At 44.5% G+C, this 15451-nt stretch overlaps 1 protein-coding gene across 4 annotated transcripts in view; it reads left to right on the plus strand.

The window, feature by feature from the left end:
- SEPT6 (septin 6) overlaps nucleotides 1–12372 on the plus strand; it is an 89423-nt gene extending 77051 nt beyond the window's left edge. Inside the window, exons 10-11 of one of the 4 annotated variants that reach the window (XM_006872098.1) lie at nucleotides 453–497; nucleotides 11364–12372. In XM_006872098.1, the coding sequence (XP_006872160.1) occupies nucleotides 453–456 (4 nt within the window). In that variant the 3' untranslated portion in view covers nucleotides 457–497; nucleotides 11364–12372. Of the gene's footprint in view, nucleotides 1–452; nucleotides 498–8601; nucleotides 8942–11363 lie in introns of those variants that run through there. The other 3 variants (XM_006872097.1, XM_006872096.1, XM_006872095.1) reach the window with 3 other exon arrangements.
- The last annotated feature ends 3079 nt before the right edge of the window (nucleotides 12373–15451 follow it).

The raw sequence follows: 15451 nt of genomic DNA on the forward strand, positions 1-15451 counted from the left end.
TTCCAATTTTCTGAGGTGGCTGAAAAACTGAGTGGCATGTGACATCTCACATCAGCAATAAGAGCCTAGCGAGTCCTTTTCCAGATTTCCAAATGTATATAAGTGGCCCCAACTCTAGACTTCCTACCTAATTCCTTGAACAGTTGGTTAACTTCTAAAAGTCTCACCATTCAACTTAATATCACTCTGCTTCCATGGTGATGGTAGTGGGTTTTCAGGGTAGAGGTGGTGGCACTAACATTTCTTGAGAGATGGTGGTTGGATCTAACAGAGTCACCCATTCAGAATTTCCTTTGGTGGGCTTTACAGAGATTAAGAAAGAATGCCTGTGTTTTAGGGGGCCCTGCCGTCCCCTCCTCCCTTCTTCCCCTCCCCACTCTTCCTAATCTTCTCCTTTGACCTCTAACGCCTCATGATTTGTGTCATCATCATCAGCTCTTAATGTTTTTCAGTTAACTCTGCTGTTTGCTGCATGCTGCATGAGACCCTGGGTCCTGGTAAGCTTTATTAACTCTAAATCGAACTGGTAGTGCCTCCTAGAACACATTCTCTGAAATCCCCCACCCGCCCCCACATACACACCTACACAAGCACATCTGTAATCTTAAAAAAAACAAAGCTGCTTCATCGGTCTAGCTGGTTTCCTCTTGTGACTTACAACATTAAGAAATAGCTGGGTATGGTTTCGAGTGTGCTTGCTTGCCTAATTAAAGAGGGAGAGTTTCCAGACTTCTGATGCTCGAACAGCTGGGTATCATAGATGGATCCTGTGATCCATATTTGAGGTTTTAATTTTGTCCTTTTCTGTCTTAAAAGGCCCGACTCCTCAATGATTACAATCAAAATTCATTCCGTCACAGTGATGAGGGAAGCTGAAGGGCTCATAAGTCCTGTCTAAATACCAAAGTCAGCATCAACCGCCAGGTTCAGACATGCTCCCAGCCATTGGAAACTGGCTTCTGGGTGTCCCTCTGGTGGCACTTTCTTATCTGAGGGGTTCACATTCTCAAATTTCCTTTGGCTAGTGTGGCGCTGTAGGATTAGCACTGGACTCCTTGGAAACCCTACACAGGGTCGCTATGAATTGAAACCGACTTGATGTCAGTTAACAACATGTACTCCCCTAAAACCATAATAAAAATGCAAGAAAGGGAAGAGGGAATTTCATCCATTTAAATCTACAATTACCAAGTCCATAAAAACCTTTGATAAGGAGGTAACCTTTGGTGAGAAAGATTCCTGAGGTGCTGTAGCCACAGAAACAGGAAAAACAAAACACTCCTGGGCTTCAGATATCTTATAGGGAACTGAAAGCAATGATTAGGTACCTCTATAAGGGAGCTCATGGAGTCCTGGTGTGGTGCTGCGGGTTAATGCGCTGGACTACAGAGTCCGTTTGAACTACAAGGTCACTGGTTCCAACTCACCAGCTGCTCCTCGGAAACCCTATACAGGGTCGCTATGGGTCAGAACCGACTCAACAGCACTTGACAAAAACAACAACTACAGAAGGGAGTTCTGGTAGCATAGAGGTTATGAGTTGGGCTGCTAACCTCAAGGTCAGCTGTTCGAAACTACTGGTCATTCCATGGGAGAAAGATGAGGCTTTCTACTCTCGTAAAGATTTACAGCCTCGGAAACCCATCATTATGAATCAGAACTGACTCCACTGCACACCACCACCACCACCATAACTTTCTGGGTGGCACAAACCATGCACAACTACTAGCCTAAAAGTTGGTGACTCAAATCCACTCAGAGGCACCTCAAAAGGGAGGCCTGGTGAACTGTTTCTGGAAGGCCACCATGACTCTATGGAACACTTCAACTCTGTACACACACCTTGAGTCACAATCCACTCGACAGCGATAGTTTTGTGTTGTCTTTAATTTTGTCTTTTTTGGGGGAGAGGGATGGGGGGCATAGGTACCCTACTTGTAGAGTCCATCAGTGGTACTCATGGTTAAAGGTTGGTGGTTTAAACCCACTCTGAAGTGCCTCAGAAGAAAGGCCTGGTGATCTGCTTCAAAAAGTCATCAAAACCCTGCAGAGTGTAGTTCTATTGTACAACGCTACAATCTGAGGTTGCTGTGAGTCTGTTGTTTTTTCTTAACTACTCTACTAGACTCAGGTAGTGGATGAGTAGGGAATATAAATTTTTTAAAATTTAAAACCATTATGTTTATTGTTTAAAAAACAAAAAATACTTTATGGTGAAAACTTTCAAGCACGAAAGACGAGAGGAGAGTACAACGAAGCCCAGTATAATTGCAATCTAGCTTCCAGACAACACTGGGCAATCCCATTTCATCTATTTTCCCCAACCTGATGAATTATTCTAAAGCAAACCCCCCCCCCCCCATCGCTTTCTCTGTAAATACTTTAGGAGTTATCTCTAAGGAAAGAAAATATGGCCAATTGACAATCATTCCTAGTCAGTGTTCAGTCTCCCGATTGTCTCATAAATGTCTTTTTACATGCGGTTTGTTTGGATCAGGGAATATCAGATATTGAGAAGGATTCTCCCTCTCCCCAATGTAGTTTATGATTTAAATGGAGTGCCTGCTGTTAATCACCAAACTGATTGCTGTAGCTATTGCACTGGGGGACTTTGGCAGGTGGCAAAACATCTTACTTTTCCAGCAAATCTCAAAGAAGAAGTCCATAGAGACTTCTGAAACATAAGGCCCATGAAACTGGGCCAAATGAAATGATCTAAAAGAACAATGAGATAACTTACTGTCTAGCTGAAAGCTTCTGCTCGTTGACTTGAATTAAACGGCAGATTTCCATGGAACAAGACAATCAATTCTTAGAGTGTCGTGTTCACAGCTGTCCTGTCGTCTCAGTGCCCAGCAAAGCATCTGACACACAGTAGGAGCTTAGCACTTGCTCATTTTCTTTGTTCACCCATTTTCAATGAGAGCAGGAAAGAAAGCTGTATCCTGGTAAATTTATTCAGGTTTCATTGCACATGGTTTGACATAATTTTATTCAGGTTTCCCTGAGTAAACCATTGTTAGTAGCCATTACTAAAATGGATTCTGGCCGAACTATCATTAAGGCCACATTTTACACGTGGGAAGCAATTGGTAAACAGCTGGAAGAGCAAGCGCCAACAAAGCAGGTTTCTCCATAGCAGATCACAAAAACAGTTCCAGACCAAATACTGGGGGGAAGCTTTTGGCTTCCCGGGATCTGAAAGCAGCAAAGGCAACCCACCCCCCTCCCCAGAGCCCTCATTCTAGAGTTGAATCACAAAGACCACCTAGAAAGTAGGCAGAGTAAGGCTTTCTGTTCTTCACCGGTTTTGAAATTGCTTGACGCCCCATTTGTAGCAGTCTTCAGTTGTAAGAGAAGTTCCATTTGGGCCAGTGCACAATTGCAGATAACTAATGGTTTTTGGGGGGTGCACACAGCATATGTACACTATATGTTGTTGTCGGATGCCCTCAAGTTAATTCTGACTCACAACAACCCCACGTGACAGGACAGAACTGCTCCCATATGGATTTCTTGCTTATAATCTTTATAGCAACAGACAGCCAGCCAGGCTTTCTCCTGTTGAGCCACTGGGTGGGTTCGAATGGCCAGCCTTTCGGTTGGAAGACAAATGTTTAAGCGTTGCACCATCTATAACCACTATCTATAACCACGGCAGCTGAGTCACTTCTGACTCATAGCGACCCTATGTAGGGTTTCCGAGACTGTAAATCTTCACGGGAGCAGAAAGTCTCTCCCTCTTTCTCCCAAGAAGTGCCTGGTGGGTTTGAAATGTAGACCTTGTGGGTTAGCAGCACAGTGCTTACCTGGCAGCACCTCCAGGGCTCCTTACCCCAAATATATCTATCAGTCTTCTCATTGCTCTGTTTTTTAGGTTACTCTTTCCCTAGGACGTAGACAAAGAATAAAATAAGAGGAGCATTTGTATAGCATTTTAACACTCTTGGGTTTTCCATATCTCACTTTATCCTTACAACAGTCCTGTGAGATGGAGAAGGAATTCTCTTCAGTTTACAAGATGGACAAATAGAATATTGAGGACTTTTAGGAACGTCCCAGGGACCACACAATGAGTGAATGGCAGAGTTGGAACATCAACACAGGATTCCTGATTCCTGGTATCAGTTGCCATTCACCTGATTGTGTGTCTGTGTGTGTGTATACGAGCCTAAGTCAAGAAGTATTGCTATGAAATCATGGAGAATGTTATTATACAAAAATATCAACATGCAAAGCTATTGCTTCTCAACATATCCTTCATCTAGGTCTGAATACTTCTGGAAGCGGTGTTTCCATCTCTGTAATTCTTCCCCCGAAGAATTCTATGCTCTTTGTTGTTGTTGTCAGGTGCCATCGAGTCGGAACCGACTCATAGCGACCCCATGCACAGCAGAACGAAACAATGTCCGATCCTGGGCCAACCTCACTACCGCTGCCACACTTGAGTCCATCAATGATGCCACCTGGCTGATCCATCGCGTTGGGGGTCTTCCTCTTTTTCTCTGACCCTCCACCCTACCCAGCATGACATCCTTCTCCAACGATTGTTTCCTCCGGACAATATGTCCAAAGTATAAGAGACGAAGCTTAGCCACCCTGGCCTCCAAGGAGCACTCTGGCTGCACTTCTTCCAAAACAGATCTATTGGTTCTTTCAGCAGTCCATGGCACTTTCAGTATTCTCCTCCAACACCACAACTCAAAGGCATCAATTCTTCAACGATCCTCCTTATTCACTGTCCAGCTTTCGCATCCATATGAAGGGTCAGGCGCACTTAGTCCTCAAGCTGACATCTCTGCTCTTCAACACTCCAAAACAAAGCTGCAGTTTTGGCATCTTCACAGGACTAAATTGTGTTGCTTTTCAATGTTCTTTGAGTTTGGGAAACAAAAGGAAGTTTGAAGGGCAAGATCAGGGATGTAGGATGGCTAGAGTAAGGTTGACTAATGAAATTCTCCTAGGACAGTCCTTGTTGCCTTTGAAGAATTCCTCAACACAACTTTCCTTGTTCTCACCAGTGTAGTTTTCAATTTTATTAAAATTTCTTCCTAATAAGCCCCCATGAAGCGTCATCCTTCAAGAAACTCTATCAAGATGAGCCCTTTGAAAACCCAAAACACTTCTCTGCCTTGAAGTAATTGGCCCAGCAAATAGATTCCCCTGGAAAACCACTGTTCTGATTAGACCTTTTTTTTTGGAAGGCACTCTAATGAGACGGAGAAAAAGTGTATTTATTACCTGAGAGAATTTGCCTGCAGCCATCCACTGACCATAAAGACATCTTTCAACACGTTTTGTTTAAATGTGTGTGAACTGGAACCCTAGTAGCAATACTTTTTGACTTACCCTCATAGATGCATGGGGATGTGGCTATATTGACTTTGGAGAAGTGATTATACAAACATACGCATGAAAGTGTTACATATGCCCTTTTAAGTAAAGATTGTAACCAAACCACTGGCCGTGGAGTCAATTGTGACTCATGGCGACCCCATGTGTAGTCAGAATAGAACTGGGCTCCATAGCGTTTTCAATGGCTGATTGGGGAGGGGGGGAGTACCATCAGGTTGTCAGATTAGCAGCTGAGTATGCTAATCATTTGCACAACCCAGGGATGTGCTTTTAACAATCTCCCTTCCAAAATACTTAGTAAGCTATTTAGTGGGATAAATGTGTTCTTCAGCTAACAAACAGGGGTTTATATCCACAACCAAGGACTTCTCCAGAACACTGGCATAGTGGAAGGAGTAGTGCTTAAACAGCCAAAGAGATTTGAGCTCTGACCCTGACGCTAACTTTCTTTGAGACCACAAGCAAGTCAGTTGACTTCTCTCTGCTTCTCAGCTTCCTCATATGTCAGATGGGTATCAGTCAGTACTCCTTGCTGTCTTTATGTCACAAGGATGCCGTTTCAATGGAATAAACTTCAAAGTACTATGTGAACACAAAACAATGTGTTTCCGGAGCTCAGGTTTTGAGGTAACTGCTCTGAACCCTAGGGCAGAAGCTACTGACCATCCCCAGCTACTTCTCAAGCAGGTGTTGCTCCTAGGGTATCAGATAACTAACCAGAACTGCTCTGAAGCCTATCTGAGGAGAAACCTCAAGTACCCATTTTCCTTATGGGACAAGGGAATACAGTGACTGTGAACCTAGAACTCTATCTAATGGGCTGAGGCCATCTGGAGATTTGCTGAAGAAATTTCTACACAGGACTCTCCCTGGATGGTACAAATGGCTAATCTAAAGGTGGGAAATTTGAGTAGCGTAGTGGTTACAAATCTGGCTGCTAACCTCAGGGCCAGCCATTCAAAACTACCAGCTGTTCCACGGGAGAAAGATGAAGCTTTCTGCTCCCGTAAAGCCTCGGAAACCCTGTACAGGGTCGCTGTGAGTCGGAACCAACTCCACAGCACATAACCACCACCACCACACATATCTTGAAAGAAAGGCCTGGTGATTGACGTACTTCAAAACAAAAAACAACCATTGAAAACCTTATGGATCACAGACTCTGACACACACAGGGTTGCCATGAGTCAGAACTGAGCCTTGACATGAACAGATTTTGTAGTCGTTGTTGTGGTTAACTTCTGACTCATAATGACCCTGTTTAGAGTTTCCAATGAGCTGGGTTTATACGGCCAGCCTTGCAGTTAGCAGCCCAGTGCTTATCTTACAGCATCACACAAGAACTCCTTGTAGTCGTTGTTGTTCAGTGCCGTTGAGTCAGTTCCAACTCATCCTACTGACCTCCCTGTCATTTCCCCTCATAGAGGTGTGTGGTGGGGGTACGAGAGAGAGAACGTTCTCAGGAGGCAGTGCAATGAGACCTTAGGACCACTGTTGTTAAGTGCTGTCGAGTCAGTTCCAATTCATAGAGACCCTATATAGGGCTTCCAAGGAGTGACTGGTAAGTCTGAACCACCATCCTTGTAGTTCAAACTGACCTTGCAGTCCAGAACTTATCCTATAGCGCCACACCAGGACTCCTTAGAACCATTGTTGTTGTTGTTAAGTGCCATCAAGTCGATTCCGACCCATAGGGACCCTGTATAGGGTTTCCAAGGAGCAGCTGGTGAGCTTGAACCGCCAACCTTGCAGTTCAAACGGCTTTGCAGTCTGGCGCATTAACCCACAGCGCCACACCAGGACTCCATTAAGCATAGGTATATTCTAGTTTATCTAGTCGTCATTGTGACTTAAACAAATTTCTTCAGACTCTTTTTTTTTTTTTTTTAATGTACTTTAATCCATCCGTTCATTAACCCAACTTCTCTTTTCATTTTCAGTTTGGGCTTCCTGTAGACGCCCTTCCCCTGCGCAACAGAGCTGAGCCTCCCCTTCCCTAGTTCTCCTTTAACACATTGGGTGCATACATCTGTGCCCCACCTCTCTTCCTGCCAAGGTTCTTAGAAGCCTGAGAGTCTGAGAATGGTGTCTGGCCTCTGGTCAAGAAGCCAGCAGTCACGGGGATTGGAGATGCAGCCCGCATCCTAGTCCTGTTCCCAGTGCCTTCAGCCATCCTTCCCTGTCATTTCCAAACCGTAGCATGTTCAGGAGACCCACCAGCTTCCCTGCTCCAACTCTGATTGCTGCTTGTTTCCCTGACGGATTTGCATCCTCCATTGCTGTGTAAACATGAGTCAGCACGGCTTCCTCCTTTTATCACTGGTCTCCCCTGACACTCGCCTCCATGTTCCACAACCTCTTCTCAAGTCTACCCAGAGGTGACTCCGAAGAAAGGCCTGGCCATCTACTTCCAAAAACCAGCCATTGAAAACCCTATGGAGCGCAGTTCTACTCTGACTCACAGGGGGTAGCCACGAATCTAGTCATCTCCATGGCAACTGAGGGATCCAAAAGGAAATTCTCTAGTGCCTCTTCCTTTTGGTCCTTTCCAACTCTGATTCGCTTAAAATGGCATTCAAATTTTGTTCAAAATCCAGGATGACTTTGTTTACACCCAGTCACACCCCTAAAACACGACTGCTGGAGAAAATCCCATGTCTCTCCTCTCTGTAACTCTGGGTACTCCATGGATGCAGAAGGGAGAATAAACCTGAATATTATTACCAGCCTAGTGTCTTGAATTATAGACTTACAGTATTCTTCTCAGGGGCTGCAGAAACACCTCTGTATTTTCCCAATAAGGTAGGACCAGATATAATAGCCCTATTTCATAAACTGGCAAGCTGAGCAGGCAAAGAATCAGTGTTTTCGGGTTTGTTCTGATGAGTCCTGCATTCTCTATCTGGTGAATGTAATGATTTTTAGTATGCATTTTGCACCTGTTTTCCCCAATAAAAATATGCAAGATTGAAGAAAAAAGGTGTTGTGCTTTTAGAAGGTTGTGGACTTTATCTCCAGTCTAAGGATTCGTTCTTTTTAAAAAGATTTCAGCCCTAATTTTGAAAAGGAGTCCTATCCAATAGTGGCTTTGGGGAACCCTCGGGAAGAAGACAGTCCCCCCACCCCCACTGTCAGGGCCACCAGGGGCAGCAGCCTTTGGTGCTTGGCCAGTGACGAAGTGAGAACTAGAGGTACCCTGACAACGATCTGTGGCTAATTCCCCGTCTCTCTGCCCTTCCTTTGCAGTAACCCATGGCTGTGTACTGAATAGCATTCCCCGCTACAGCTGGACTGGACTCCATTTAGCCTTTTAAGCCAAAGTTCCTATTGTAACTGACAGCTTTCCCTTGGGGTGCCAGGCAGCCAGGCTCCCCATCTACCCTATCACTTCAAGACTCACCTCTTCTTTTTGACTTCCACAACTTATCCCTGCCTCCCAGGGCCACTGGCATGGAACATGACTATCCATCACCTTCTTGTTTATTTATTTGTGAGTTGTTGTTTTTTTTTTTTTACCACTTACTTTGAAACCATAAAGTTAAACAAGGCTATGCCAAGTGCTCAGGTCTTTTGAAAGCATTGAGAATTTGATCAAGGGGCTGGGAGGGGGCACTAAGGGAAGGGGAGGAGCGTGTCTCTTCAATTCCATACAATAGTAGGACCCAAAACTGAGACAGTGAAAAGCAAACCTTCGCACACACTCTTTCTCTTGTCTGGTTGGCAAAGGCAAGAGTGCAGTTTTGAAGCGCCCTCTGATTTCTTGGGGCGTTAGGAACGCTACTTGCATTTTAATTCACCGAGTGATTAGTGGTCTGAGGCAGGAAGAGGGATGAAGCTGCCAAAGACAAAGCTAGTTCCTTGGGACAATCCAAGTCACAACAGAGCACTTCTGGAGACCCTAGGCTTGGAGGTAAGACACTCCAATACTCAGAGAAGTCTCGGTGTGGTGCTATGGTTTAATACACTAGACTGCAAAGTCGGTTTGAACCACAAAGTCAGCGGTTCAAGCTCACCAGTCACTCCCAGGAAACCCTATACAGTGTCGCTGTTGGTCAGAACTGACTCGACGACACTTAACAACAGTTCCAAAAGATGCTGAGTTATGGTTAAGTCTCCTTGAGAAAGTATCTTGTTTGCTGCTTTGATGTTTTTAAGTCCCATTCCAGAGCTGCTTCCAAGGAATTGCAAACTTAAAACGAACCAACCAACTGATCTCTATCCCTCCTCCCCTTTCGCTGAGTATCTATTTACATTACAAACAGGAGCCCCTCCCCTCACGTTTGCATTTATTTACAGACTAGCTACTTGAAGTTTAGAATGGCAGTGGAGATTGAGTGGCTCTAAAAAGCCCTGGAGATGATGGGTTGCTAACCACAGGTTGACAGCTCAAAACCACCAGCCCACTCCTCAGGAGAAAGATGAGGAGGCTTTACATTTACAGTCTTGGAAACCCTAGATAGCGTCTCTGAGTCGGAATAGATGGCAGTGGGGTTTTGCTTGTTAGTTTACCTGTAAGGAGCCCTATTGGCACAATAGTTGGTTCCAACCCACCCAGCTGCTCCATGGGAGAAAAGACAAGGCAATTGGTTCCTATAAAGATTAAACCTTTGGCTGCCAAGTTCAGTTCCTACAAGACAGAGTAGAACTGCCCCCTAGGGGTTCCAAGGTTGCAAGTTTTTAGAGGAGCAGGCCACCGTGTCTTTTATCCCATAGAACTGCTAGGTGGATTCGAGCTGACAACCTTCTAGTTAGTAGCCAAATGCTTAACCACTGTTCTGCTAGGACTTTTTCCATAAAGACTAAGCCTAGGAAACCTTATGGGGCTGTTCTACCGTGTCGTATAGGGTCACTGTAAGTAGGCATCAACTCAACAGCACTTAGCAACTATTGCAAAAGTATTAGATCCACAGCCTTTGCCACAGAAGTTTATATTAAGATATGCTCCACTTTTTTCATAAGGGGATCTTCAAGAGAAGTTTAGGGACTCACCCAAAGTTCTACTACTGTTTTGTGGCAGAAGTTGAGCAAAATGCTGTCTCCCGACTCATTGCACAAAAGTATTCCATTTGTTCCTGTATGTTCATGGAAACGAGGCTACTGCTTCTCCTTTTTTTTTTTTTTTTTCCACAGAAAGACCTCAGAGGACAGGGTGGGTGAGGGAGAGAGCAAGCAGGAGACTCAACTGAGTATTCTGCGAAAGGTAGGAATCGTCAGGCCAGCCTTCCTGGACCTCTGGGATGGGGCCAGGCATGTACAGCAGGGCTTCAAAAGTCCGTGAAAAAATGGAACTGAAAGATAATGGAATTGTCCCAGGAACTTTTTGAAGCCTTCCTGTACATATTTAACAGATGCCTTCCACGATTTTTGAAAACAGGGAAATTTAGTAAGTAACTATCGAACAAGAATGAAAATACTTCTTTTATTATGTAGCTTTTGTCACTGGAGACAAGGAAGGGTTTTTTCTTCCTCCACTGAAAAGGCTCTTTAATTATTACGGTTGTTTCTGTTTTTTTGTTTTGTTTTGTTTTTTAATCCTCTACGTTCTCTGTTTACTTCTGGTGAAACGCATCCAGACGTTGGAAATGGTCTGGGCTTTGATTTTCCCAGACTGGAATGGAAAGCTGTTTTGAAAAGGACACACACAGATACACACACCTCGTTTCTCTTAAGACGAGAAGCCCAGAAGTTTGCTTTCCTTAGCTGGAATACCCACTTTTTTGTTTTGTTTGAATCACTTAGCATTTACATATGGCTGTTAATATGTGCTTGTTTTTGTTTTTGTTTTTTCATTAAAACAAGAAGCTTTAAACCAGTGTGTGGTGTTCTTAAAATCTTCTCAGCAGATTTCCCAATGGTGACCGTCAATCCGTGGCCTCATTTCTAACCTGTCTTCTCCAAGAAGAATCTGTGCTACCTCACGCTGCCCACTCCCCTTCCTGTCTTACTTTGGATGTCCTTTTTCTCTGGCTAACTTCATGTTTTCTTTCTCTTTCTCTCTCCCTCTCCAGCTTTTTTTAATCTTGTCTTCAGCAGCTGCACTAAGTCTAAAGGAGAAGACTGCCATTATAGAAGAGTTAGGGTTCCATATTGTCTCAAACCAGAAACCAACCAATTCCCTCTGCCCTCAAATTGCACGTGTGTGCACATACACACACACACACTCACTCGCCAAGTGTCCATGTGTCCCCGTGTCCAGGCAAGAAGCTCTCTTCTGACTTACATGGTATTTTAAATGGAAGTGTCTTGTACTAACCTAACAAGGCAGGAAAAGAACCTGGAGAATGGACCAAATGTAACCTACAGGAGACCTCACCCAAGTATAAGTGAGCTGGGGCAGGAGACCTCAGCTGTGGGTGTGAAGGTGCTGTTCAAAAGGTAGTGTGTGAGTTCTGTACTTTTCTTTTTGAACAACAATTCTCTGGCTCCATGGGTTGACTGTCTACAGCTACTGTTAAGCATTTCTGAATATGGACGTGAAAGTCAAACAACACTTGGATCTTTTTCGGCATTCACAGACCTTCTACAGAGTCCAACAAGGGGGGGGGGGCATATGGATCAACTAGCTAACACTCAGGCGGAGAAGGGAGAGACAAGAGGGTTCAGCTTAGTGAGAGAGCGCAATGATACCACGCCATCCAACCTTCCAAGGCTAGTCGGGGCTTTGAGATAAGTTTCTGCTCAGCTTGAGATCTGGAGGGAGAACTTTGATGTTGATGAATCTGCCAGGAGTTCATTGTTTACCTTGCATCAGAATACCATGTGAGTGTGCTCATTTCCATTTTCCCCTACCATCATCACCATTCCAGTGTCTCTTGAGAGCCCGTTTGCATGTTTTCCAGAATCTGTGTCTGTTTTTTTCCTTTCTTCTCCTTTGTTCTTTTTGCTCAAAGGTGTGACCAGTCACTGCCCCTCTGGGCCTTCATTTGCCAGGAGAAACATCTCAGAACCAGCACTGTTTAGCTTCATACCTTTCTAATGTCCATGTCAATTTTCAATAAAATTCAAAGAAATACTAAATGGCTGTGTGATCGAATCCCAAATCATTAGGTGATTCAGCCCGCCAGGGTTTGCCCCAGGAGTCAGTGGCTGCCTCCCAAGTGAGGGATTTGAGGGGCTCAGGGAGGCACCAGGGGGGCAGGATGTGCATGGGAAATTCCTCTACCTGCTTCCTCCCCCACCCCCCCATTCTTATTAGCATGGATTTTACTGACCAGAAGAACTAATTATCATTTAGGAAGAAGTGCCAGGTCCTACAAAATGAGATTCCATTGAATTTTTAGTCCGGAAGGGAAAAAAAAAACGATGTTGCGCGACTTCCCTCATTTAATCAATCCTGGGCTCTGAGCGTAGCAGCCTACGAATTCATGATAATCATTGTTCCTTGTGACCTGAAAAGCATTCTACAGACAGTGACGTGTATTTTGTGTCATGGAGCCACCAGGGAGGGATGCTCCCTGTGCCTGCAAGCATTAGAATGGGCAAGAGTGATCACTTTTCATAATTCTGCTTACAGTCTAGGTGGGGTGGAGAGTCCTTTCCTTCACTTCATTTCCCTAATGACCACATTCTGAAGACTGGACAAGTGGTCGGTATGTATGGGAGGCCTGTAGTAGGCCTCTGAAAGAATTCTAAGCCCACTGCCATTCAGGCAGTTCCAACTCATAGTGTCCCTGTAGGACAGCATAGAACTGCCCCTGTATGATTTCCAAGGCTGTCAATCTTTATGGAAACAGACAGCATCATCTTTTTCTTCCTACGGAGAGGCTGGTAGGTTCCAACTGCTGACCCTTCAGAGCTAGAAACCAAGTGCTTAGCCACTGCACCACCAGGGCCCCTGAAGAAGTACCAGAAGAAACAATATTGGCCTGCCTCTGCAAAGCTCGCACACTAGGGGGCAGCCGAGTGAACCCATAGTCTATGACAGCTGAGAACAAAGAGGCAGACGCTGAGGCGATGTGGAAAAATACAAGCTCTGGACTTGGACAGACTTGCTAATCGTGTGCTCTGGGGCAAGTTGTGTTAATAACTTCTCTATAAAAGGGGAATATCAGTAACTCCCATTCAGGGTCATTGTGAAGGCTATATGAGCCAATGGAATTTAAATACCTGGAGGTTCAACAAATGGTAAATGTTGTTCAACATGAAGTTTTCCCTTTACCAAAAGTATTCAACTTGGCTACTTCTCAATCTTGGCACTATTGACAATAGGGGTCGGATAATTCTTTGCTGTGGGGGGAGGAGGGTTGTCCTACACAATGGAGGATGTTTAACAGAAGCCCTCTGCCCAATAGATGTCAAAGCATTCTCCCTTACCTCACCCCCGCTCTACTTGTGGCAACCCAAAATATCTCCAGACATTCCCAAATCTTCCCTAGAGGACAAAATCACCCCATGTTGAGAACCACATCTCTGATATGATGAAAAACATGTGAAACGACAGCTTAGTAACTAAGCGCAAGTAAGCCATGCTTACCTTGCTTGTTGGGCAATCTGACACTGAGCTAACCAGGCCTCTAATAGCTTCAAGAAGCCCACATCACCAGGGTGCCAGTGGGAAGCACTAAAGTTAATCTGTGTCCTGTCCTGTCTGACTGAAGCACGTGGCATCGCTTAAGAACATAACAGTGGTGCCCTTGCAACACAAATATGATGCCATTCAACCTTATCTATCCATCCATCCATCCATCCATCCACCCACCCCACCCATCCATCCATCCGCCCACCCATCCATCCATCCATCCACCCATTCACCCCTTCCTTTCTAGACACAGGGGATTCGAAGCCAAGTAAGACTTCCACCCATCCATCCATCCATCCACCCATTCACCCCTTCCTTTCTAGACACAGGGGATTCGAAGCCAAGTAAGACTTGGTCCTGGCCCTCAAAGCAGAACAGCATTCTGACTTCAGTGGACCCTTTCCTACATTAGAAAAAATATACACATTTCTAAAATTATGTGACAGTTGGTATAAAATAGAATGCACTCGAAGCTAGATTCATAATATCCTCATTATTACCCGAGAGCAATTCAAAAAGTATTGCTGCTAAGGTTCCAGTTCATACACACATGGGTTTATTCCAAACCAAACGTGTTTAGGCATGTCTCTGCAACCAGTAGATGGCTGCAGACCAGTTCTCTCAGTAGTACACGTGCCTTAGTCTCCTTAGGCTGCCTTCAAAAAAAGGTCTAATCAAAACAGTGGCTTTGGAAAGGATCTGCTTGGCCAGTTCAATTCAAGGCAGAGAGGTCAGCTCAGAAGCTTTTGGCGACTATTTTTTGGGGACCCCCAAAGGGGTCATCTTGGTAGGTTTTCTTGAAGGACACAGAATAATCATGGGGACTTATTAGGAAAAGTTTTAAGAAAATTGAAGACTACATTGAAAGGAAAAGGCCAGGAAAATTGCACAGATATTTTTTCCCCATCATGACAATGCACCTGCTCGTACTTAGAGGGCAACAAAGGATGTCCTAGGAGAATTTCACTGGGAAACCTTATTCCATCCACCCAGGAGTCTTGATCTTGCCCCTTCAGACTTCTTTATGTTCCTTAAAGTGCGACAACATTTAAAGGGAACACGATTTGAATCCTTTGAGGATGCCCAAACTGCCATTTTGATGTGATATAAATTGAAGAGCACAGAATTCTTTGGAGGAAAAGCTAGAGAGATGGAAACACTCACTGCCTTCAGAAGTGTGCTGACCTAGATAGAGGAGATGTCAAGAAACAAGAGCCTCACATTTTGATATTTTTGTTTGATAAAGGTTGCTATGATTTCATAGCAATACTTTTTGACTTGCCTTTGTATTTTGCTTCAGATTTAAAAAGAAAGAGAAAACATCGTCACGGGCCCCTAAAAGTGTCATGGGCCATAGGCACTGTGCCTACTGGATTCGTTGACACGGCTTCTGATGACTTCATAGTCAAATGGGAGACACAGACAAGGAAGAGTGTGATGACAGAGTGGCAGGGCTTTCTTGCTTTTGTAGACAGAACTGCTACTCCCTTCTTCGTGACTCCACCATAGTTCCCAGAACATCCATCTGTCAGAGACTCTTACTTTACTACACTTTAAATATATATATATATTTAAAAT

The sequence above is a fragment of the Chrysochloris asiatica genome, unplaced genomic scaffold (genome assembly GCF_000296735.1).
Source record: "Chrysochloris asiatica unplaced genomic scaffold, ChrAsi1.0 scaffold00183, whole genome shotgun sequence".
Classification (NCBI taxonomy): Eukaryota; Metazoa; Chordata; class Mammalia; order Afrosoricida; family Chrysochloridae; genus Chrysochloris; species Chrysochloris asiatica.